The 26,766-nt window shown below is 39.9% G+C and overlaps 1 protein-coding gene across 1 annotated transcript in view; it reads right to left on the reverse strand.

Annotated features, from left to right (window-relative positions):
• Positions 1–327: 327 nt before the first annotated feature.
• itga11.L (integrin subunit alpha 11 L homeolog) overlaps positions 328–26,766 on the reverse strand; it is a 57,051-nt gene continuing 30,612 nt past the window's right edge. Inside the window, exons 12-30 of the mRNA XM_018253321.2 lie at positions 24,241–24,389; positions 23,920–24,060; positions 23,364–23,567; positions 23,060–23,190; positions 22,256–22,422; positions 21,469–21,614; positions 21,034–21,144; positions 18,591–18,676; positions 13,150–13,357; positions 12,227–12,325; positions 11,339–11,415; positions 10,149–10,238; positions 8,157–8,247; positions 5,955–6,065; positions 5,777–5,863; positions 5,498–5,608; positions 5,107–5,202; positions 1,681–1,794; positions 328–811 (exon numbers count right to left, since the gene is read on the reverse strand). Of these exons, the coding sequence (XP_018108810.2) occupies positions 752–811; positions 1,681–1,794; positions 5,107–5,202; positions 5,498–5,608; positions 5,777–5,863; positions 5,955–6,065; positions 8,157–8,247; positions 10,149–10,238; positions 11,339–11,415; positions 12,227–12,325; positions 13,150–13,357; positions 18,591–18,676; positions 21,034–21,144; positions 21,469–21,614; positions 22,256–22,422; positions 23,060–23,190; positions 23,364–23,567; positions 23,920–24,060; positions 24,241–24,389 (2,279 nt within the window). The 3' untranslated portion in view covers positions 328–751. The remainder of the gene's footprint in view (positions 812–1,680; positions 1,795–5,106; positions 5,203–5,497; positions 5,609–5,776; positions 5,864–5,954; positions 6,066–8,156; positions 8,248–10,148; positions 10,239–11,338; positions 11,416–12,226; positions 12,326–13,149; positions 13,358–18,590; positions 18,677–21,033; positions 21,145–21,468; positions 21,615–22,255; positions 22,423–23,059; positions 23,191–23,363; positions 23,568–23,919; positions 24,061–24,240; positions 24,390–26,766) is intronic.

The raw sequence follows: 26,766 nt of genomic DNA on the forward strand, positions 1-26,766 counted from the left end.
CTGAATTTTCATGCTTGGGCGATTCCGGTCGCAATCATATTGTGCCATATGGCTATATACATAATGACAAGATAATGTGGATGTTGCTCTGCCCCACATAGCTGTTCCAAATTAAATCATGTTTGATGAACAAAGAGGCTCTTGTCCTGAGTCAATTTCAGATGGGAACCCCGACAGCACCCTTCAGCCCTTGGTTTGAGTGAACAGCCCAAGAACAGAACTCTTCATTTCTATTTGTCACATTCCAGCGACTGCTTTATCATTTAATACTTAATACATGTCTTGCAACCATTATGCAAATAAGAAAACAGAGCTTTTGTCCAGATTGACGTTTGTTGGATTTGGTGATGTCTTTGTTTAAATGTAATGGCTTTGAAGAACGCAAGAGAAGACAACCGTGAGTGCAGGAATCTTGCTTTCCAGGTAAACAGAGTGGTCTCCATAAGTTTGTTCCCTGAGCAGAAGCTGTGAGTGTTTGTATGTTCAGTCCTTGCTTGAAAGTCTCTTGTCAAGTCAGCGATGAAATAAATAAAGGCTTCAGCCCATAAACGCCAATAAAGTCACCACCCATAACCAATAATCTCTATAGCTGGAAGGCTGTTGGGCCTTGTCAGAAAAGTGTTTCTGAGAAATTCCTGCTTTTCGGTTCCAGTCCTCAGTATTATGTATCCTTCGCCTCCAGCCCCAAATTCTGGGTTAATATAGACATGCTTTGACACAGGGCCGAGGACCTCATCTGCTTCTCCGTGTTTCACTCCATATCCTTGTCCTCTTCCTCCCTCTCATGGTGGCTGCGTTTAAAGAATCCCAGCTGGGCGTAAGAAGAGAGAACAAAATCAATGCTTACATCTCCATGTTACTTTTACTATATGCTGTCTGACCTGCGAGTCTGTTATTCGTTATGGTATTCAGTAGCAAAAAAATATTGCACTATTATCCATTTAACACATTGACCCATGCACCCCAACTCCACTAGAACAGCACAGGTAAAGAAAGCCTTTATTCTAGGCTTGTCATGTCTGGACAACTGTTACTTTATTTCACCACATTTTATGCCATGGACCAACCAGAATTTCACCTTTTAGGGATCATAACATTTTTCTCAGCCAGCAGAAAGAGCTATATAAATTCTATGCTGCCTGCCATCGATGAGCAGAAAAAACAGTAGATGCCATGATTATTTCACATGACTATATTTCAGACCTCATCCCTTAAAAAAGAACAAAACACAAAAAAACGAATAGGACTAGAAATGCCATATTTTATATACTGAGGAAAACGAAAGTTAAAAACCAATATGACCCCAAAAGAAGATGGGGCGCTTCTCCCTATCTTTATAGGCAAAGATCTGCACTGCTTACAGGTAGTGGTTGCCTTGGGCTGGTACAGAACATCAAAAAGATGTGAAGAATTTCTACCCTACTTCTTAGTTAAGCTTTAGTTCCCCTTGAAGTGGAAGGAATGGAAACCAAGAGAGAAAGATAAAATGATATAACAGTACATTAAAGACAAATATTCTATAAAAAAACTCTAGGCCTTATCTTTCTATTTGGAATATTAGTCAATCAAGGTTTGACTGTGTCCTTGTCAATACAGGCAAATGCACCATTATCCTAATGATATCCATTGATTACCAACAAGTGTACACTCCTTCCCAATCCCCACTGGAACATCACTCACCTTCCAAAGAGCCAGAACCAGAAGGGCCAAGAGCAGGAGCCCTCCTAAAGTGCTAGTAATGATAACCCAGATAGGCACCTCCCATGCGTCCTGCTTGGAAATATCAAATGTGATCTAAAAGAAGTAAATCATAAATTGAGCAAGGCATATGCCATGGCAGCACATTTCCCATTTATACCAATAAGAAGCAGCTGCAGGGAGGTAAAGGCATTTTGAACATGACAATACTCCCTACAAGCATCGAAGCTTCAGCCTCCTTTGGAGCAAACATATCACAGCTAATTATATATATTCTATATCTCAGTTACACAAATACGACTTCTTAAAGGGGTTCACCTTCCAACACTTTTGTCAGTTCAGTTGTTTTCAGATAGTCCACCAGAAACAGACTTTCTATTTGTGAACATTTTCTAATATTGCAGTATAAAGATTAATTTTTTCCTTCTTATGTGTTTCTGAAACAGCTCTGGGTGGTGGGATGGGGGTCACCGACTCTGTAAACTGTTCTAAATTGATACATAAGTTGATACTTTTCTTTGGCCCTGCTGAGCAGAATCTCTAGTTTCATTAAAGGGGTTGTTCACTTTTCAGTTAAATTTTAGTATGATGCAGAGAGTGATTTTCTGAGACAAATTGCATTGGTTTTCATTTTAGTAGTATTAGTATTTGTATTTTTTGCATTATTTAGCTCTTTACTCAGCAGCTTTCCAATTTGCAATTCAGCAATATGGTTGCTGTGGTCCAAATGTCCCTAGCAAACATGCATTGATTTGAATAAGAGACTGGAATATGAATAGGAGATGGCCTGAATAGAAAGATGAATAATAATAAGTAGCAATAACAATAAATGTATAACCTTACAGAGCATTTCTCTTTAAATTGGGTCATTTGAAAGCTTGAAAGCAAATAATTCAAAAACTATAAAAAAAAAATAATAATGAAGACTAATTGAAAAGTTGCTTAGAATTGGTCATTCTACAATATACTAAAACTGAACTTAAAGGCGAACCACCCCTTCAAGGCAGAGATGCTCAGATTCGGGAAAATTAAAAAAAATCTAAAATCTCCTCTTCGGGGCAACTAATCTCACCGAAATGCCTCCCGCCGGCTAGAATGTAAATCGCCAGCGAGATGACAATCAGTGCTCTTAGTTTTCCAAAGTCGCCAGAAGTTGCCTCACGAGGAAACTTTTGGCAACTTTGGAAAACGAAGTGCTCCGAGTGCCACCCCTGCGGCGTTATGCAGAAAGATCCAAATTATGGGAAGGCCATCTCCCATAGACTCCATTGTAATCAAATAATTTAGATTTTTCAAAATGATTTCCCTTTTCACTGTAATAATAAAACAGTACCTTGTACTTGATCCAAACTAAAATATATTTTATGCTAATAGGAGGCAAAACAATTATTTTGGGTTTAATTGATGTTTAAGGGATGGAGATCCAAATTAAGGAAAGATCCCTTATTCAGAAAAGCCCAGGTCCCAAGGATTCTGGATAACATGCAGTGGTGAAACTGCCAGGGGAGTGGGGCTGCGATTGCAACCGGGTCCGCACCCCCCTTGGAACTGGTAGTTCCGTAGTTACTTTATTGATAACAGGTCCCATACCTGTATATAGTAATTGGGTAAATCCTGGATCCCTGTATAGTTAGTGTTGAATACCTGTGTGTTCTATAAGAGCTGTATTGCCAGTAGGGGGCAGTGCAAGTATACATACCATAGATCTGCAACCTTGGATAAGACACAAGTCAGGCTGGGCAGCTTTGTCACAAAATAATGAATCACAAATTTGCCGGCAATTCCAGAACGAGGAGCTGATATTTGTAGCACTTAATCTAAAGCAGGGACGTCATGAAATCTGGAATGGCTCTACAAGAAGCAACTTCAAAGCTGTATTATTTTAATAGCAGGGCTCGTTCCTTGCTTTATTTAATTACATATCTTTAATTGTTGCAAATTTTAATTTCGAGCAGTTGAACAGTAATCAGCTTGAAGTCCTAATTAGATGTGTATAAAATATGAGAAAGAAATACTTAAAGGGGTGGTTTCCATTTTAGTTAACTTTTAGTCTGTTATAGAATGGCCCTTTTGATTGGTCTTCATTTTTTTAATAGCTTTTTTAAATTATTTGCTTTCTGTCTTTTCAGATTTCATATGGGGGTCACTGACCCCATCTAAAAACAAATGCTCTGTAAAGCTACAAATGTATTGTTTTTTTTCTACTTTTTATTACTCATCTTTATATTTGGTCCCTCTCCTATTCATACAGTATTGCAGTCTCTTATTCAAATCAATGCATGGTTGCTAGGGTAATTTGGACTCTAGCAACCAGGTTGATGATATTGCAAACTGGAGAGCTGCTGAGTAAAAAGCTTAATAACTCAAAAACCACAAATAATAAAAAAATGAAAACCAATTGCAAATTGGCTCAGAATAGCACTCTATATCATACTAAAAGTTGAAACAACCTTTTTAAGAAGGGGACATTTTGGGATGATAGTATTCTTTTAGGAGAGGCAAGTTGATTAGCTTAGCATCAAAATGGAAGTCTCTAAACTAGCATGTTGCTATAGGTTATTAAAATATATTTATAGGTTGCCAAGAAGCAGTACTCAGGGCCGGAATTAGGGGTAAGCAGAGTAGGCACGTGCCTAGCGCGCAAAGCTGGGGGGGTGCCAGGCATGTACCTTCTCTGTCGCCTACCTAATGTCCGGTCCCCTTTCTCCCCGACTGTTGCTGCTAGTTCTTCGGCTATAGCGCTTCTGCACATGCACACGCTTCGTTTCGCACATGCGCCGCGGCTGCCGAGGTTCCCTAGGGCGCCTGCCCCGCCTCTGGCGGTACTGTACTGAACAATATGTGCAGGGAATATAGAAGCATACCCTGATTGATACAGGCCTGCAACAGGCTGAGACTGCAATGAGATTGTGTTCTCTTACACACGGGCGTTTTTGCCTGCGCTTCCCTGCGTTGCGCTTTCTTCCGTTCAGCCGCAGGGTAGCGCAGGAGGAGATGCACTCAATTATTCTGAAGGGGCTGTACTCACACAGACGCATGTAAGCGCCAAACGCAGGTTGGAATGCAGCATGTTGCATTTCACCTGCGTTCGGCGCATACATGCGTCTGTGTGAGTACAGCCCCTTCAGAATAATTGAGTGCATCTACTCCTGCAAAAACGGCCGTGTGTAAGAGCCCTTAGTGTGATATCCACCCCCACCACAACTAGACAATTATTATTATTTATTCTTAACATTTATATAGCGCCAACATATTGCGTAGCACTGTAAAGTAAATGTGATTATACAACTAAATCACATGAATTATAGACATAGAACATATGGGGTTACATACATATGTAGACAAGCTGCATATGCATTACAACATTGGCTTCTTTATTATTTGTTACAACATAATACAGGCCATTACCTGGCGGATGGGCTCTACTTCTCGGAAGATAAAGGGGCTTTGAAATTTGCGCAGTAATGCGGCAAGCACAACCACACTCACAGATCGGAAATTCATCTGCAAAAAAAACACAATCTCTCAAGAGCTTGTCTGGGCATTTATGGCAGAACCCACACATTATAATGCTGACACAGCCACTTATTTGATTGCTGTTGTACAGCCAAAAACATATTTTTTTCAACCATTGTGTATCAAATTTAGTTGTTTCAGCTTTTTTTTAGATCAGTTGGAAGCAAATTAGGGATCGTTGAGTTGAGTTAAATGGACGTCTTTCCTTTTTTGTATATAGTAGCCTGTCTAAAGACTATCGTGTTGCATTTGCCATGACTGAAATTTTCCAATTTGCCCTCACCACTTTGAATGATCTGCTCCAGAGGTCTCCATGCAGGATAAAGGATGCCTCCTGATTGGATGGCAGGTTTAGCACACAGTCAATGGATATCACGTCGGAATTACTGTGATTCTAGAATTAGAGATAAACCATTGTGTTATATTGTGGTGCTGCTATTCCAGTACAATGAGCGGATATGGAAAGGAGAAAGGAAACAATAAGTTAATTGGGGTTGAGTTTCAGATTCTCCCACCCCATCAGTTGTGAAATAAGCCTTGTTAGTACAGAGATGGGCCATACCAGCTGAGGGATGCGGCTCAGGTCTTCTTCCGATGGCTTCCTACGGTAGTCGGTGCTGTTGCCCCAAATGTTACAGTCTGCGTTCTCCTAGTACAAAAAGAGAGAGCAGAATACAAACCGGTTATAGTTCTGCCATGGCGTATCCAGGCCTCTCCCAACACTGACCTTTCTCCAGCACCTGATCACTTGTTAGGATGTGCAAAAAGAGCAGCCGGTTCCCCCTACGAGTTGCAACTGGTACAGTTATCCTGAGGTGAATGTCCTCTGGGAAGAAGCCCAAGTTCTGAATCTGCAGAAAGCCAAACACACGTTGAGTGAGTTCTAGATACAAATCCAGAAGAGGTTTTTTAAATATTTTTTTTTTACTATCACTGGGTGAAACAATTAGAATTTGCAGATATCTATAAGAATATAAAGGTATGGGAGCTGTTATCCAGAATGCTTGCGTTTTAATGGATCTTTCCGTACATTGAATCTCCATTGGATTTTAAGTGTAGTAAAAAATCATTTCAACATTGAATAAACCCAATAGGCTGGTTTTGCCTCCAATAAGGATTAATTATATCTTCGTTTGGATCAAGTACCAGCTACTGTTTTATTATTACAGAGGACAAGAGAATCGTTTTTATATATGTTAATATATTGATTAAAATGAAGTCTATGGGAGATGACCATCCCGTAATTCAGAGCCTGAGCCGGATTTATTGTTATTGCTACATTTTATTGCTCAACTACCTATTCAGGCCTCTCCTATTCATATTCCAGTCTCTTATTCAAGTCAATGCATGGTTGCTAGGGTAATTTGAACCCTAGCAGCCAGATTGCTGAAATTGCAAACCAGTGAGCTGTTGTATAAGAAGCTAACGGATCCCATACCTGCACTGGGAATATAATTCAGTGTTCCATAAACCATCTGCATCTGCTAGAGGCACTGGATTAATGAAGGGAGAAAATACTGATTTTGTACCAAGCATCTACAGAAGCTAATAATTTAAATTATTTGCTTATAATGGAGTCTATGGGAGATGACCATCCTGTAATTCAGAGCTTTCTGGATAAGTGGTTTCCGGGTTCCCATACCTGTACAGGTATAGGAAGTAATGTATATTGACAGGATTTTAGAACTTAAAGGGATCCTGTCATCGGAAAAAATGTTTTTTTCAAAACGCATCAGTTAATAGTGCTACTCCAGCAGAATTCTGCACTAAAATCCATTTCTCAAAAGAACAAACAGGTTTTTTTTATATTCAATTTTGAAATCTGACATGGGGCTAGATATTTTGTCAATTTCCCAGCTGCCCCCAGTCATGTGACTTGTGCCTGCACTTTAGGAGAGAAATGCTTTCTGGCAGGCTGCTGTTTTTCCTTCTCAATGTAATGTAACTGAATGTGTCTCAGTGGGACATGGGTTTTTACTATTGAGTGTTGTTCTTAGATCTACCAGGCAGCTGTTATCTTGTGTTAGGGAGCTGCTATCTGGTTACCTTCCCATTGTTCTTTTGTTTGGCTGCTGGGGGGAAAAAGGGAGGGGGGGTGATATCACTCCAACTTACAGTATAGCAGTAAAGAGTGATTGAAGTTTATCAGAGCACAAGTCACATGACTTGGGGCAGCTGGGAAATTGACAATTTGTCTAGCCCCATGTCAGATTTCAAAATTGAATATAAAAAAAATCTGTTTGCTCTTTTGAGAAATGGATTACAGTGCAGAATTCTGCTGGAGCAGCACTATAAACTGACTCATTTTGGAAAAAAAAATTTTCCCATTTTTTTTTAACATGCAAAATGTATACTTGGCACAGGTCCTATTCATTGAACTCATGTTGGACAAGATAACCCTGGGTCCTCAGATGTTATGTATTAGAGTGCCATTCTCAAACCTGATAGCCTGGAGACTGCACATTTCCCCCAAATCTGCAGCTTTTTCAGACCTATATTAGCCTAAAAATACTAACCCAGAAGCGGTTTTGGCCGTAATGTTACTGGGCACACCCAAAGAGATGAAAGGACTGTGCTCCGTGATCACAGCTAGTGGAGGCTGTAGCTCCTAAATTTATATGACGGGAACTAATGTGAAACCTAAATTTTAATAAGTTTTACATCATGGAAATAAGAAACTTTTGAAATACAATTAGTTAAATATTCTGTACTGTGTCTCTACTCTTATACCTCTATCAGCAACCTGTCTCGTCTACATACAGCTTTGTGTTGGGGCCAGTTAACTCTAACCAAGTCCGTATTGTGTTTAAAGCAAAATTCTTGAAAAAGTTGCAAATGTATGTCAACAAGCACAGGCATGCAGGGTTATGATATATATGTATATATTACTTTAATGACGGATAGCTTTGTTTTGTGTTGCATGTGAATGACTGTGCCATTACCTTGAAAGTGCAGTTGAATGGAGGCCCAATGGCATTATATCTGTCTGCAGATCCCTCTGAGGTTATTTCATACTGATCCAGACTTGAGTGCCTGTAGGAGAAAAATGGACATATGAATGACTGGGGCGGATTCTTATTAATCAATTAGCTTTTCCAATTCCTTTATTTTCAATAAATAAGTCCGTGGGTGGAGCACACACATGAATGATTTTATCATTGCTATAAGGACAATGGTCCATATCTGAGCTGACTTCTCAAAACAGAAAAGCTGGTTGGTCAGTGTCCAACCTCCATTAGTATGAGGCACATCTCTTTAGCCTTCTGTCCAACTAAAATGTGTCCATCTATACGTGAGGCCAGATTACATGTGATCCTGTTTGTTTAAAGGCTTGCTGGTGTAGCCATGGTTAACAGAGAAACTGGACACAAGCATTCCCTAGTAAATCAGGCAGGTGGACTGTTCTCTATAAGCCATAATAATAATAATCTATGAGCCTCCCCTAATCCCTTTCTGTATACACCAAACACATAACGGCTGTGCAGGAGTTGAACAGAGAAGGTTTTATTCTAATACTCCATTTGTCCCAGATATTTCTCTGATTACAAACATATGGAACAATAAGAGAATCTTGCTTTTTACTAGGAAGACCTTATCCTCAAAATACACAGAGACATGTCTATAGTCAGTGGTTTCTGGCTGTGAGGGTGACAGGCAGGTTGGTGTACCGTGTGCATAATGTGGTACTACTGGCTCACTGTGTGCACTAACTTCACCTTTCAACTCCCTGCCTCTCAATCCTGGGGGTTATCCAAAGGTTCCTAAATTGGAAATATTCATGATAACAGCTGGCAACTGAATACAATCCTATAAATCTCTGGGCTTTCAAAGCAACGGAATTAAATATAAAAATATGTTTGGCATTGGACCATTTGCTTGGAAAAGCTACATCATACACGTCATTAGAAACATGGAGTGTAGCTCCCAGGAACCTGGCAAATTGCTTGTCTGTTGCCACACAAGGTCACAAAGAATAGCAACGCCTTACAGATGTTAAAGGGTAAGTAACCCCTTTCCCTTTTAATTTTTCTTTAAAGGAGACACACAGGAGAAAATGGAACCCCCTCCCTAATATTGTAGGCAATAATGAACATTATATGGTACAGGTCACTTTGGATTAAAAGTTATTATCTTTAAAAGTAGCCCCTTTATTAGAGTTCCTTATAAATTTGCTACGGTCCCTGTTTTGGCCCTGTGGGCGTGTCCTAACATTACCTTCCAGAAACACAGTAGGAGGGGGACAGCCAATCACAGCCCTGCAATCACACAAGCAAGGACAGGCTTCAGTTCCCTATCAGGTGTGATGCTGTGTCCTATCCTACAGTACAGTGCCACTGGCTCCCCTGCACAGCTTGGGAAAGTAGGTTTCTTTTACAGAAGTATTTAATAAATCAGCCCTAAAGACTACTTTTTTTTAAGCACAATCCTTCTATACTTAAAAGAGTATAATGCACAAGCACATTCCTGTTTTTCACACCAAACGTCTCCTTTGAACAGAAAGGCTGAAGTTCTCCTTCACTCTTATTATGCTTTTATTCCTATGCGTGGGAGGCTGAGGAGCAGCCATGTTAACAGACATCTTCCATAGGCTCTTCTAACGGAAAGAGACACAGCTGATGCTGTCATTTATGAATATTTCATATTTTCTGAATAAAGGTGGCTCCCGTTCATAATGTATAAATATAGAGGATTATCACAACCCACAGGGTGTACTGACTGGTGTACTCAATCCAGTGCCAAAAGTCAAAATGTTTGGTAAAGCTGTAATGAGAAGCTTCCTAAACAGAGTAGCCCATAGCCAGGTCACTTAAATGAAATAAGAACAAATGCATTTCTAGCATTTAGCACGAGGGGAAGATACAAAAGGAGTATTTCTTATATAACAGCTATATGTGTGGGGGTTGATATTGGAAGGGCATGAAAAAAACCAGAACCTGGTAAACAGAAGGTCCGATTCGTATTTCAAGTGGAAATCCAGCAGAACCTCGTTGTCGAACCTTGTACTCTCCAGCTCTTCGCTGTCACTGTGGAAAGCATAGGGGTTAAATGACAGACTTGGGTTTCAGAACTGTTTAACATTAAGAGAAATTATTCACAACGTAAATATGGAGCAGCCTTATTATTCTTTTCAGTTACCTGTCATTTGGCAGCTATTCTCATTTACCTTCAATTCAAAGACACTGGCTTTTCAGATGGATAGCAACAATCAGACACAAAGTGCAGGAAATCATGTCCCTCATTATACACCAGGGGAAGCATAATTAGGCATGAAAGGAAATGATGAGTTATTCATGGAGTTTGCATCTCATTGACTCTGTGTACCAGGCAGTGCAGCCCTAGTGCTTCAGTTATACAGTACTTTAGTGTAAGGCATCATTTAAAATCACTAAATCATGAAGCCATGATGTATGTAGACCAATTTTAAGGTTTAAACGGATGCTATCATTAGAATACAAAAGAGCTCATTGACTTGAGGTAAGTGCAAACAGGCACTGATTGTGGGGAAGGGTGTCATACTAAAAACTGGATCCCTCTGTCAATGGGGCCCCTGACTAGAGTACTCCCTGATGGCGGCCCTGACTGCCACTAAAGCTGGCCATAGACATGCAGATTTACCTGCAATATCGGATGAACAACGGATGTCCCCATCTCCTGACCTGCCACTAACCTTCAGTTTAAATAAAGTAGTAAAAGAACAGATCAGACGATGTTCTGCCCTGACAGCAATCATATGAAAGTTTATGTCCGCCAAAAGCTAGTGACAGTCTCCCAATCAAAATTGTCCGATCAGCAATACACGCAGAGATATTGCCGTCAGCCGACAGAAATCTTTTAACCTGTCCATTCGTCTAAACGACTGATTTCCATGGGACGAAAAACGTCAGGACTCTCCACACACGGTTCGAAAAAATCTTGGATTCGTACGATTATATCTGTACAACTATGGCCAGTTGAAGGATATCCCAGTAACCCAATAAACAGTGTTATATATTGATTTCCAAGATTGAGCTACTGTTCCTCTGCCAGGTGAATAGGAACTGGATCCCAAGTGGACACTGAGAAATATTTATAAAGCAAAATAGACAAGCATACCAGACAAAAGGAGAAATAGACCATTACTCACCTGCCTGCTGAGAGATGGACTTGCAGATAGGGGAGGAATTGATATTTGCTAAATTCAAAGTCCAATCTGAATGCCACCTGAAGAAGAAGAAAATAAATCACCATCACTGTTCCACTGATTGTTCATTTATTAGTCACATTCAGCTGTAGCCATAATATAATAACAGAACTTATGATTGCCAGGCCAGCCTGCCTCTTATACTGTCAGGAACTTGCTGGTTTCAAACCAGGGACCTCTTGTATACTGGCTGCTGCTCCTCCTGCTTGAGCTGCAGGATGCAGTGTGGTTTCTGTCTGACAGAATATCATCCCTGGCTCTTCACCCCCATCAATGTTTCCTGATCCATGCCCACTGTCCAGCTGCAGGCGATAACTCATTAAAGGGCTATTTAAGGTCACTTCCCTGGTGCTGGATCACTGGCCATTCTGCCCAGTCCAATCCTTGTGTTCCTGAGATCTTGTTCCAGTCCTGATCCTGAGTTCCTGTTCCCGTAAGTCCTGATTCTGCCCTGTCCTTGTTCAACATTATCTGGTTCTGATCCCCAGTTTGACCTTCAACCTATTTTTTGGATTTGTGTTGTGTGTCGCCCACCCTAGACCTTCAGCCTGTTATTATGGACTTGATTCTTTGATTATTTTTCTGGCTGTCCCTGCATTTTCAGTTTCTCTAATAAATCTCACTAATTTGTGTGTTACTCAGCACATAGGCAGCTGCCAATTAAATCACCAGCTATTTCTAACACATATCTACTTGGGCTTCAGCTAAACTAGCCTGCTGTGTCCCATGTAGGGGAATATGCACACCGCTCTATATCCAACATACACCCTGAATGATTGGACTGTGTCAGGCAGCTTCCAAAAAGCCTGTTGTGCCTGTAAGTCTTCTTACCTTTGCCTTAGCCCTAAAAAAAGGATAGCTAACATTGCAGATCTTGGTATGTGGAAAACGGTCATCACTCTTACAGTCAATCTTAATATCAGAATCCTCCTGCAAGACACAACACAATAAGGGTGGAGGATAAATAAGTGATGAGCAGGAGGGGACATCATCGCTGTGAGAGGAAGCCAGTTTGGTGAAACGCATAAGCGTGGACGCTGTTGCTCTGAATTTGCAGACGCATGTCACCGATATGCGCATTGGACTCTAAGGGACGCCGAGGAACCGAAAGCGCAATACGGAATGCACAGGACACTTTTTTTCAATGCGGTTTGATAACGGATGTTTGTGAGTGTGATTTTAAATATTTATTAAACTTGTGAAAAACGCTTCCACACATGTCCATTTATTTCTCCACATTAATCGGATTAAGAAGAAGCCTCAGAACAGGAAGAAATAGATTTTAACCAACGCCTTCCTTGTCTCACATCTAGTAAGTATAATATATCACTGGGGACACCACCACCACCTCCCTAGTTACGCGCTCACACTGTGGGAATCACTGCACACAGCACCCTATGCTCATAGAGCTAATGTGATTGGTGGGGATTTTATGATTTCACGGTTTTAAAAGTGTGTTATATTCAATCACGGATTGTTTTGTTAAATAACTTTTTACGGAGAAAGTAAAAAGTGGTGAACAAATGCACTACACTATATAAAACTTTCTGTTATCTCCCCCTCGATAAACTCTGGCTTTTGAGGGATACAGCAACGGGTGGAGGAGAGCCTATCTGATTGCTGGAATTTGGGAACACCATAGCTCTAGGATTCAAACTTTTATTTTTGGACAATAAGGGCCATGTAACCTCACTCCTCAGTCACATCTAGTTCAGCAGAATAAGATATGCAGGTAGATCAGTATTTGTGTTTACCTTTGTTATCAGACTGGCAAACTGGAGGTTCTGGGAGTAGGAGATGTTGAGCACGGTGCTGTACGCGTTCTCCCCTCTGTTTTCCAGCCCCACTTCTAGTGCCACCCGCCTCCTGCTGCGCTGGATGATGAACACGGAGTTGTCGAAGGCACTAATAAATTCTGCACAGGCCGTCAGGGTTCTGTAAAGGAAACGCTGGCAAAACTCCCTGTAAGAAACCAACAGTTCATTATATTGTGTTTATTTATTACATCATAGCAAAACTCCTGCCACATTTAAAGGCTATCATTTATAATGGATATGCCCATAGTAAAACCATTTGCAACTTGTAAAAGTGCTCACAAAATTGATATAGGTCGGCTGTGGAATGTGGGAGAGTGTCCCTATGCTTTTTGAAATGAGGCAACTGCAGCATTAAAAAAAACAATGTTGGCTTTACATCTGTCGGTAAAGTTCCAGCAGGAACACCAGTCTTGCCATAACTTACTACAACTGCTTAGATATACCAAACTGTTAATCATGGAGCCATCCTGTGAATGTTACTTTGCTTGATTACATAGCAATGTGGGGAAGCAAATCTAGGCTGAGGGACCTATGGTTTTCCGTACAAAGGATCTTTCTTTATTTTGAATTGCCATACCTAAAAGGGGTGGTTCAACTTTAAGTTAACTTTTAGTATGTTATAGAATCAGGGACCTAACTAGAGAGGAAGCAGACCCTGCGGTTGCAGGGGGGCCGAAGAGTGATAGGGGGGCCCATAAGGCTCTAATTAATTAGGAATTTTAATATATATTGTTAATACAGGGCAACCACTGGATATTTTGGGAGCCCTAAAATTATTTTGCTGTGGGACCCAGTAACATCTATTTACGCCACTGTATAGAATGGCCAATTCTAAGCAACTTTTCAATTGGTCTTCGTTATTTTATTTATATTATTTTTTTATATAGTTTTGTAATTATATACCTTATTCCTTACTTTTTAGCTTTTTAGCTGACTCCATCTAAAAAGAAATATTTAAGAAAGCTACAAACGTATTATTATTGCTACTTTGTATTACTCATCTTTCTATTTAGACCCTCTCCTATTCATATTACAGTCACTTATTCATATCAATGCATGGTTGCTAGGGGAATTTGGACTCTTTCAACCAGATTGCTGAAATTGCAAACTGAAGAGCTGGTGAATAAAAAGCTAAACACCTGCAAAAATAGAAAATGAAAACCAAATGCAAATTGTCTCAGAATATAACTCTCTACATCATACTAAAATTTAGCACAACCCTTTTAAGTCTACTAAAGAAATAATTTAAACATTAAATAAACCCAACAGACTTGTATTGCCATCAATAAGGATTAGTTCTATCTTCGTTGGGATCAAGTACAAGGTACTGTTTTATTATTACAGAGGACAAGAGAATTCTCTACTTGGAGTAAGGTTCTTAGTGGGGTCCCCCAGGGCTCAGTATTGGGTCCACTTTTATTTAACTTGTTCATTAATGACTTAGGGGAGGGTGTTGTAAGTAATGTATCAGTGTTTGCAGATGACACAAAATTATCCAGCCCAATTAATTCCATCCAGGATGTGGCATCCTTGCAACAGGATCTTGACAAACTGGCAATCTGGGCAGCTAAGTGGCAAATGAGATTCAATGTTGATAAATGTAAAGTCATGCACCTGGGATGTAAAAATATCCAAGCCACTTATACCCTAAATGGGACTGCACTAGGCAAATCCATTATGGAAAAGGACCTTGGAGTCCTTGTAGATGATAAACTTGGCTGTAGCAAGCAATGCCAGTCAGCAGCATCAAGGGCAAATAAGGTCTTGAGCTGTATTAAAAGGGGCATAGAGTCACGGGAGGAGGGGGTCATTCTTCCACTGTATAGAGCACTTGTAAGGCCCCATCTAGAATATGCTGTACAGTTTTGGTCTCCATCACTCAAACAGGACATTATTGTATTAGAGAGGGTACAGAGAAGAGCAACTAAGCTGGTAAAAGGTATTGAAAATCTTAGCTATGAGGAAAGACTGGCCAAATTGGGGATGTTCACGCTGGAGAAGAGGCGCTTAAGGGGTGATATGATGACTATGTATAAATATATAAAGGGATCATATAACAATCTCTCTAATGCTTTATTTACCAGTAGGTCTTTCCAGCTGACACGAGGTCACCCATTCCGATTAGAAGAAAAGAGGTTCCGCCTAAATATTCGGAAGGGGTTTTTTACAGTGAGAGCTGTGAAGATGTGGAATTCTCTCCCTGAATCAGTTGTACAGGCTGATACATTAGATAGCTTTAAGAAGGGGTTGGATGGCTTTTTAGCAAGTAAGGGAATACAGGGTTATGGGAAATAGCTCATAGTCCAAGTTGATCCAGGGACTAATCCGATTGCCATTTTGGAGTCAGGAAGGAATTTTTCCCCCTCTAAGGCAAATTGGAGAGGCTTCAGATGGGTTTTTTGCCTTCCTCTGGATCAACTGGCAGATAGGTAGTTAATAAACAAAAAAAAAAAAAGGTTGAACTCGATGGACATGTGTCTTTTTTCAACCTTACTTACTATGTTACTATGTTACTATGTTACTATGTTTTTATATATGTTAATATATTGATTAAAATGAAGTCTATGGGAGATGACCATCCCGTAATTCAGAGCCTGAGCCGGATTTATTGTTATTGCTACATTTTATTGCTCAACTACCTATTCAGGCCTCTCCTATTCATATTCCAGTCTCTTATTCAAGTCAATGCATGGTTGCTAGGGTAATTTGAACCCTAGCAGCCAGATTGCTGAAATTGCAAACCAGTGAGCTGTTGTATAAGAAGTTAACGGATCCCATACCTGCACTGGGAATATAATTCAGTGTTCCATAAACCATCTGCATCTGCTAGAGGCACTGGATTAATGAAGGGAGAAAATACTGATTTTGTACCAAGCATCTACAGAAGCTATTCAGCCTAACAAGTGTCACTTGGGGGGTCAGAGCACTGGCATTTAGACCAGCCCTAGTAATATTTACATTGATCTTGCATGTTCTTTTCATGTGCAACTGCTTCAAAGGCCATCATCTATCAACTCTCTGGGCTCTTCTAACAGCCAGAAATGTGATAGTATAAGCCTGTGTATCATATTCTTTGCAGGGTCAATGTAAATATTGCTAGGGCTGGTCTAAAAAGCCAGTGTTCTCACCCACCCCACAAAAGGGGCACACTGATATAATAAAAGCAGAACTGATGTAGGAGAGATGTTACAATAACTCTGGTGCTGGTTTATTCTAACAGAGTGAATTACAGCAAGCATGAAGAAGTGGATTGTTGAAAGGAAAGATAAAATAAGAATTTCAGTTCAAAAGAAGCACTCAATAATAAATAGAGACTTATTCAAACCTATTACAAATTATTTTCATGTGCAACTGTTTGAAAGACTGTCATCTATCAAATGACCTGGCAGATGGGCTCTCCTCACAGCCAGAAATGTGATAGTATGAGCCTGCGTATCATATGCTTTATGTTATTCTGCCCTGTGATAATGTCTCCTTATAAAACTGTGGGGATGAAAAACGTATGGAAACATTTACCTTTGATTAAAGGAACAGTAGCATCAAAAAAATTAAAGTGTTTTAAGGTAATAAAAATATAATTTAGTGTTGCTCGGCACTAGTAAAACTGCTGTGTTTGCTTCAGAAACACTACTATTGTTTATATAAATAAGCTGCTGTGTAGCAATGTGGGCAGCCATTCTAAGGAAAACGAATCGCCGCGAGTGCCATCCTGCTGCCAAATTTTTATTATAGCCGGCGGGAAGGTAGGGGAAGGCAGTTCAGGGAGATTGTCGCCCCAAAGAAGAGGAGATTTGTTGCCGGTTGTTTTCTGTTATCCACTATTTAACCTGTGCCATATAGCCTTTTTTTCATCTGATATGTTTATATGAACTATAGTAGTGTTTCTGGAGCTAATACACCAGTTTTACCAGTGCAGGGCAACATTGAATTATATTTTCATTATTTAAAACACTGCATTAATGACTCTATCTGTAGCATAAAAGTTAAGGCACATTTCACAGCTGGTTGTTTGGGGCCCCCTGGGGCTCTCCAGAGCTTGAAGAATTAAAACTCTTAGGGGCACATTTACTAAGCTCGAGTGAAGGATTAGAATAAAAAATACTTCGAATTTCAAAGTATTTTTTTGGCTACTTCGACCATCGAATTGACTACTTCGACCTTCAACTACGACTTTGAATCAAACGATTCAAACTAAAAATCGTTCGACTATTCGACCATTCGAAAGTCGAAGTACTGTCTCTTTAAAAAAAACTTTGACCACCTATTTCGCCACCTAAAACCTACCGAGCACCAATGTTAGCCTATGGGGAAGGTCCCCATAGGCTTTCTAGGCAATTTCTAATTGAAGGAAAATCGTTCGATCGATGGATTAAAACCCTTCGAATCATTTTTCCTTCGATCGCTCAATCAAACGAATTGTGGTAAATCCTTCGACTTCTTTATTCGAAGTCGAAGGATTTAACTTTGATGGTCGAATATCAAGGTTTAATTAACCCTCGATATTCGGCCCATAGTAAATGTGCCCCCAAGTGTCCCCACTGGCAGCTGAAGGCTGTCAGAGTTGCTGGAAAGTGTACTTCATCTTGAGAGCTGACAATTTCCCATAACATTCTAGTGGACGACCCAGACAAACATTGCATGGCACAATGACACATAAGAACAGTATGTGCCTATAAGAATTCAAATATGGGACCTATTAACCAGAATGCTCAGGCCCTGGGGGGTTTCTGCATAAGGAATCTTTCAATAATTTGGATCTCCATACATTAAGTGAACTTAAATTTAATTTAAACATTGAGTAAACCCATCAGGATTGTTTTGCCTCTAATAAGGATTCATTATATTTTAGATGTACTCAAGTACAAGGTACAAGGTACTGGTTTCTTTGAATCTGTGGGAGACGACGTTCCCATAATTCAGAGATTTGTGGATAATGAGTTTCCAGATAACAGATCCCACACCTGTTTATACAAGACTGAACTCAAATGAAGATGAGATTATAGTATACACAAACAGTGATGATGTGTGCTAACACAATGGTGCAATGGGCTGTACACACACAAATGTAGAAAATTAATTGCACTTGCAGATAGGTGTACACACTGCACACTCACAGTTAACATGTGCTATGTAGTTGTTGCACTAAAAATGCATCTTTGAGTCAAGTCAATGATCCATGGCTGCTGGAGATAAAAAAAATGACATAGAATGACACTGTGTTAATGGGGCAAATAGATTAGATGTAGTGATGGTCGAAAAAACGGGCGCCAGCGTCAAAAACTAGACTCCGGCGCTGTTTCGCAAATTTTTCGCCGTTTCGCGGATTTCGCAAATTCGCCCATCACTAATTAGATGATCAGAGTATACACACTACTCACAGTGCTGTAGGGATATCATGTTTGACATCGAGGTAGAGATCAGGCACACATCTCTCGTCCTGGTTACACCCGTTCCAGAATGGGACCTGAATTGTGATATTGAAAATACAGTATTAAATGAATAGAGAGTGACTGTCAAGGAAAATGCAGTGTTCCTTGGTAATAAAGGGTCAAATTACTGCAAAGCTAAATAAAATGTGCACAAACGGGTCACCATGTGGAATAGAAAGGGTTATTAACTGCACAGATTAAATTAATTTGCTGGGGGGGGGGATATTGCACTAAATTCAAGCTCCTTGTGTGTCACTTGGTTACCCCCTAGTCTGCAGACTGTTTGCCAGCACTTGCCAATGTTTTATTAAGAGGGAGCACATTCAATTCATTTGCCTTGAATTTTGGAATGAACATAATTGGTTTCAGGAGTCTGAGGCCTGTGTTGCAATATCTGGTATGTATGTAAAAGCCAATGATATTTGAGAATAACAGGAGTGCCAAACAGGAGTCTGTCATCTTTCAAGGAAATACTATGAAGGAAACACAAAAATTATTTTTTTTTTTTTTTGGTATATGGCATAGTGTTTTTGTGTGTATTTTTTTTCCAAAGAAACAAGTACGGTATATAGGTTTAGCTTCAGGCCCACTGACATTTTAAATTCTGGTATAGCTAATTTTAAGCAAGTGGCCTTTATTTTTTGTTCTTTTATAGTTTTTTAATCATTTGACTTTTTCTTCTGACTCTTTCTAGCTTTCAAATGGGGGTCACTGACCCCATCTAAAAACAAATTCTCTTTAAAGCTACCAATGTATTGTTTATGCTACTTTTTATTGCTCATCTTTTCCTATTCAGGCCTCTCCTAATCAAATCATAATTCCAGTCTCTTATTCTAATCAGGGCATGGTTGCTAGGATAATTTGGACCCTAGCAACCAGATTGCTGAAATTGCAGACTGGAGAGCTACTGAATAAAAAGCTAAATAATGAAAAAAACACAAATAATAAAAAATGGAATCCAATTGCAAATGGTCTCCAGGATATCATTTACTAATATCATACTAAAAGTAACAGTAATGGTGAACAACACCTTTAACTTTTTGTTCGCTGAGTACTAGCTTTAGGAGATGGGTCAATAATCGGGGGGGGGCAGTCTTACACTATTTCTGCAATAGGGCTTTATGCTGACCACCCCTGAAGGTGATGTCAGGTCCACTGTCTATAAAGGTAATGGAAAACATAATGAAATGCAGCATACAGCCTTACTAGTCACTAGTACTAAAATGTGTGCTGGGGCTACGTTCCCACTACAGTGCATTTCCCCTGCAATGACTATGTGTGCTCAACCAGCAACAAGGAGGAAGGATACAAGAGCCAAACATAAGGCAGGAAATTCTAGAGTAACCCTATCCATGTACAGGAATGGGACCTGTTATCTAGAATGCTAGGGATCTGGGGTTTTCTGTAATTTGAACCTTTATACCTTAAGTCTGCTAAAAATTATTTAAGTGTTAAATAAACCCAATAGAATTGTTTTTTCACCAATACACATTAGTTACTGTTTATCTTAGTTGGGATCAAGTACAAGACACTGTTTTATTATTATTATTATTATTACAGAGAAAAAAACCAGCATGTTTTGAATTATTTTATTAAAATTAGGGATGCACGGAATCCACTTTTTTGGATTCGGCCGAACCCCCGAATCCTTCACGAAGGATTCGGCCGAATACCGAACCGAATCCGAACCCTAATTTGCATATGCAAATTAGGGGTGGGAAGGGGAAAACATTTTTTACTTCCTTGTTTTCTGACAAAAAATCACGCAATTTCCCTCCCTGCCCCTAATTTGCATATGCAAATTAGGATTCGGATTCGGTTCGGCCGGGCAGAAGGATTCGGCCGAATCCGAATCCTGCTGAAAAAGGCCGAATCCCGAACCGAATCCTGGATTCGGTGCATCCCTAATTAAAATAGAGTCTATGGGAGATAAGCTTCCTGTAATTTTGAGCTTTCTGTATAATGGGTTTCTGGATAATGCATCCTATACCCGTAGTTGCCTGTAGACAAAATCAGCTTGATAGCAATTAATAATATTTGTAAATATAACATAAAAATACATTTTAACCGTTTTCGTGCTGATGGTCTAATGTTTGATCTACGCTACTATCTATGTAACCAGACCAGATCAAAGATTGGACCAGAAAAATAAAATCTGCAGAACAGTAGATTCTACTTTGTATGGCACTAAAAATGTTAAAAGAGCACAATATTATTGCAACTGTTACCTTTTATCCAAAAAGATAAAAATGCCACTAATTCTGAAGCAAATGTGATTATATACAGTACAGTACCATGCCATTTGAAATGATTCAATAACAACTAATGTTATAAAAAAAAAATGCCACTGAGTTTAAATAACATGGGGTGAGGGAAGCCTTCTGTAACATACCGAAACTTTGAGAGATGTTGGCCAGTCTTCCTCTAACACAGGGCCTTGATCTGAAAATGCCAACTCGTACTCCAAGTTAAAGGTTATGGGTTTCACATAGTCAGCTGTATCCTTTAAAGATGAATAAAACACAGTTAATGCTGAGAGGGAATGATGGAACCCTTGTTACCTAATAAAAAAGGGGACAGAGACACGTGGAAGGGGGATCGTGTTAGGAAACGACTGTACCCACAGCAAAACCATTAATCAGAGATCTGCAGCCTGCAGTTGCGACTAGCTGAGGTGGGACTGTGAATTCCAGATACAAAAGGTTGTCATCCCCCAGTAGCAGGTTGCAGATCATCATTCTGTACAATTATCCTACACCGTTACCAAGAGGTTGTGTATTCATTTAACAATTTGACATTCTGCTATTGCCATAGTTTTCCTACCAACCAGAACATGAAAGTTGAGCTGCTGGCACTGGCTCTGCCCACTGGTGGCTCTGATGGTTTTCACAAAATGTTTGTCTCCTCCAATGTCATCAATTACAGCACGGGGGATGTATCGCCGTTCATCTATGGTCACATTGTACTTGATGGCTGAAAATATTAAAAATGTTTTTTTTATTCCAAGTAGATATCACAGCATAGTCTTAACAAACCCATAGACATGCATCAACCCAGGGGCGTAACTACAGAGGAAGCAGACCCTGCGGCTGCAGGGGGGCCCAGGAGGTACAGGGGGCCCCATGAGGCTCTCATTGATGAGCAATTTGAACAAATATTGGTAAAACAGGACAAAAACTGGATATGTTGGGTGCCCTAAAATGAATTTGCTGTGGGGCCCAGCAACATCTAGTTACGCCACTGCATCAACCAAACATATACGTAAACCTCTGCCCCCCCTTAAAGCTCGATATGTACATTATGTCTCAAGAATGTTGCAACATTATTTTGTCTCAACAAAATATGGGGCCTAAGATGTGAAATTGAAGCTTGGGGGACTAAAAAATGCACTGAGCAAGGTGCCAACATTGTTATGCCCATTGCCAAAGCCTTTAGCCACAGTTACCCATACAGGCAAGTACAATTAATCCTAGAACCACTATTAAGATCACTGCAAAATTGGGCAATTTTAGTATTAACCCAAACCCCCCCTCCCACTAAATGATTCAGGAATGAATGTAATGAGAGACAGATTGCACATGAGGTGATAAGTCAAACATTTGTGCTGTACATACCAACACTTTGTCCTTGGAACTGCTGAGCTTTAAATATGGGGAAAAAACATATGAAGGCTGACATGCAAGTGGCTTCCCGTCCGTTCCTGTGACAATCCTTGTTGAAGATGTTGATCTTTGGAGGTTCAAAGTGCATAGTTGCATTTATAGTCACAATACTGCGCGTCCTGTAAAGATACATTTGTTGTCAAGTTTGTAACTCACCATCGGCAGTCTACTGCTAACGCTAACCTCTATTAAGTTTGGCTCCAAGTCTAGTAACCCAAAGTGTCTATTGCCTCCAATAAGGATTAATTACATCTTAGATAGGATCAAGTACAAGGTACTGTTTTATTATTACAGAGAAAAGGGAAATCATTTAAAAAAAATGTGAATTATTTGATTAAAACGGAGTCTATGGGAGATGACCTTCTCGTACATAAGAGCTTCCTGGATTACGAATCCTATACCTGTAGTAGATAAATCATCAAGTGCAAGGTACTTTCTTATTATTATATTTGTTTAATCAGCACACTAATGGAATTGGCATTGTCCTATTTTGGAGCTTTATGAAGAATCATGTGTTTTCAGATAATAGATACAGAAAGTGAGACTTGTGGGACCAGCACTCTATTTGATATATCTTTATTTATATGCAGCTCTGTACACTGACTATTCAGGCACAGTGAGCCCCTGCCCCACAGAACTTTCGGTTTTAATGCACCACACTATTGTGTTTGTTAGATTATAAAAAACAGAAGGAGAACGCTTGTTTCATAGAAGCTGTTGATTCAGCACAGCTGCATTTGCAATATACAAACATACCACAGCAGGACAGCATTTCCCATGGATCCTACTGCCAGGTCCACCAGCCCATCTTCATTCATATCCATTTCCCCATGGATATTGCAGCCAAAATAGACCAGACCTGGAGCCAACTCAGCAGCAGAGATACGCTGAAGGAAGATTGGAGTGTAGGAAACAACGTTACTGATAGCACACAAAATCACAAGTCAAATGACTAACTTACAGAATACACCAGTAGAGTATCACGCATCTTATGCTCTTAATAGTAAATATTTATTAAACTCAGATGCATTTTATTTAGAATCATTCTGAAAGTTGTTACCTGTTTGTACTTCTTTACAATGTTCTTCCTCAAACCATGGAAAATATAAATGGCCCCCCTGTGGTCATCCTCCAGAGGTGCCCCAACAACTACATCATTGTAAGAGTCCTGGTTGAGGTCTGGTACTGCAGCAATGGAGGACCCGAAGCGTGAATTCTGGGAGCTGTCTAAGTCTTGCAGGAATCCATTGTGAATAAATTGTCTCTAGGAATACAACACAACCTCAGAACTTACTAGTGAAACGTAGAGTGTTTTTAATGCAAAGTAGGCATGGGTTAGGCTAAATTCCTCACCCCCTCCTGACAACTTATCTGTTAGATCTGATGATCTCAAGCTGCCAGAAAGCTACAAAAGCAATATCTAAGAAAAACCCATAAAAGAGACCTTCAGGGACCAAGAACAACTGATCTGGGGTCCTCTTTAATAATAGAACATGAAGAACAAATAAACCCCATTTACAGAAAAAGTGCACTCCAGCTGCACATGCCCCAGACCTTCAGCATGGGGAAAAAGTCACACAAACTTTAATCCTGTGGATTTTATTCCTAATACATACCTCTCTTAAAACGTAGACTGACACCCGGCCCCTCTCCCATCCATCAATAAAGTACATCGGCGCACCAACCAACAGTATGTCAGTAACACCATCACCATCTACATCTACAGAATCCATCTCACCACCGAAGTAGGATCCAATCTGGTAAGAAGAAAGAATTTCATATTACAGAAGTGTTGCAATGTGTGCTTTGAAAACCATTTGGGGGGAAAAACCCTTTGTTATTATCAGTCCTTCTTCAAGAATATATCACCCTACTGTCCATTAAAACAATACCAGGAAAAACACTTGTATTTACCAATGGAGGTGACTATCAAGTACCTGATCTCCAGGGAGGGCTTGGTGTATGGTCAGGTTCTCTGCTCCATGCATAGTGAAGATGATTACTTTGCCTGTATGGTTGAATCGTGGAGCCCCTGCTAAGTATATCCTGACAAGTTGCCATGTCATCACAGAGGTGACTGTGTAGCCTACATGGACGAGAGAGTGCTGTGATTTAGTCGCAGGCCAATAGTATTTCCACTCAAACACTTCCAATGTAATTCCCTCCGAGATTTCTGGGTAGAAAGTGCAGTGCTACTAACTCATCATAACTGTTTAACATCTGGATATGCGTTTAATAATATCACAATTTAACTCAACCTGAGAGGTGGATTTACCTTTATTCACTTGTTAGTATATTGGATAAAGGCATGAAATCCTTCAGATGAAGGCAAGAGATCTTTTGGATAAAGGCAAGAGATCTTTCAGATGAAGTTCTTCTTTTATATCGTCATGTATTTATAATCGTATACTTTTTCTTTGCAGAACTTCCCTTTAGTTATATAAACTGTGATATGACCCCATGTCTGAATTTCACTCTGATGTGTGTATGTACAGGTACTAAATAGAAAGATCCGCATAAAATATAGTAACAAAAAAACAAAAAAAACAACCTCACAATGAATATAGTTGCCAGAGACACTGAATCTAGCAACCAGATGGCAATATTGAGTAGCTCCCTAGGGAGTAGCCACTTGAGGCACATTAATACTAGTGGTTTGAGGCGAGCCATTGGCTACTGACTACATTTTCATCTGTAGTGGATGCAAAGCAAGCCAAAGTTTAATTGCCAGTAGAAGGTTTGGTGTGTCATAGCCGTAAGCTTTGCTCTGGCCAGAAAGTGAGTCACCTAACCTCAATTTATTATTAGTTCAGGGACCACTTAATTTATTTTATGGTGATTAGAAGTGTGGAGATTTCCCATGCTTATTTCATACTCATATGTGCTGCAGAAAAATACTACTGGGGGCATTTATGAAACATGTTGGGGTGCTTAAAATTGGACACAATGGAGATCACATATTGAAACAATTAATAAAGGTACTTGCATCCAAATAAGTTCCTGCATTTCTGCATGGTTGTCAATAAACGTAAAACGTAAAAGTTAAATTAGATAGCTATACTGTAGTTTGGTCATCAGCAGAGCAAGTAAAATCAGATATCTGTACTATTGCTTGGTTATCACCTGAGCAAGTGGAATCAGATAGCTATATTGAAGCTTAGTCATCACCCAAGCAAGCTCACCTAGATAGCTATACTTAAACTTGCTCATCACCCAGGCAAGCTAAATCAGATATAATGATAGCTTCCACTGGGCAGTGCTTGAATTGGAGTGAATAAAGTGGAGGAATACTATTTGTGCCGCATATACGATGGCGTGCTAAAATTAGCCCCTCACACTATTATAAGCCACACCCACTGTGATAAAAAGTCTCGCCAACGTTTTCTGGTTTCACCCACATTAACATGGGGCTTGGGTGGACGTGCCACAGATCTACAGAGTCGGCAAACCATACCAAAAGGTGCAGCAGACCCCATAACCACTTAACCTTGTGCAGCCATTCTTATGGCCTCCAAACTTTAATACAAATGATCTTTTTTAAAAAAAATTGAATTGTTTTTCCAGTTATTTTTTAAAATACATGTTACTGATCACTTTGCACGTCCTTCAGAGAAACAGATTGTGCTATGCATGTATGATATTTTCTACAGTTATCCAATTCTTTCATTATTAAGTCTACATGGGCACAGTCAACAGGAGGCTGTTCTTTGTACTTTTACATTGTTCTAATATGTTCTTTGTACTTCCGTGCTTTTAACCACATGGGCCCCTTTGGGATGATAGGGCCCCAGATCAAATATCTTTTCTTCCCTACTCTAGGTCTGACCCTGGATAATAAATAACAAAAGGATTATGTAAGTGGAAAACTGATAATTGCAGTACATACTGTAGCTGCTGGTTGGCAACTTTCCATTATATCACTGTACAAGCACAGAATATGGGTTAAGAGAAGCCCAAACCAGGAAGCAGCTCTCAGATCCCACACAATTTCCCCCACCTCCAGTGTAGGGTCTGTGGTGAGGTGAGCAGCTCCAGGCAGGGGGCCAGGCTGCCTTTCCACAGGACCAAAGAAATACGATCCATCCTGAATCTAAAGGATATAAAACACGTATTTTCCCCCCAACAATTTTCCGAGCAAAGTTCCAAGACAAAGCTGGATTCCAAGCCTGGCATTAACTCTTAATACTACTTGAGGGCAAGAACACTATATAAAATGAAAGTCATGTACCATATCATCTTAATAATTCATGGAACAGATACACAAACATTATATAAGTTTCCCTTTGCAGCAGAGAATCTGGGTCGTATTCAGATCTGACTGGCTTGAGCATCCTCCTAGTTATCAAAGCAGCTGGTGCATCAGATGGATTGCACCCCCTCCACACTACAGGGCAGAAAGCTCACTATGCACAATGAATGTAATGCAAATCTGATGCTTTAAAAATAAGCATTCATGTCTGAGA

Source organism: Xenopus laevis, chromosome 3L (genome assembly GCF_017654675.1).
Source record: "Xenopus laevis strain J_2021 chromosome 3L, Xenopus_laevis_v10.1, whole genome shotgun sequence".
NCBI lineage: Eukaryota > Metazoa > Chordata > Amphibia > Anura > Pipidae > Xenopus > Xenopus laevis.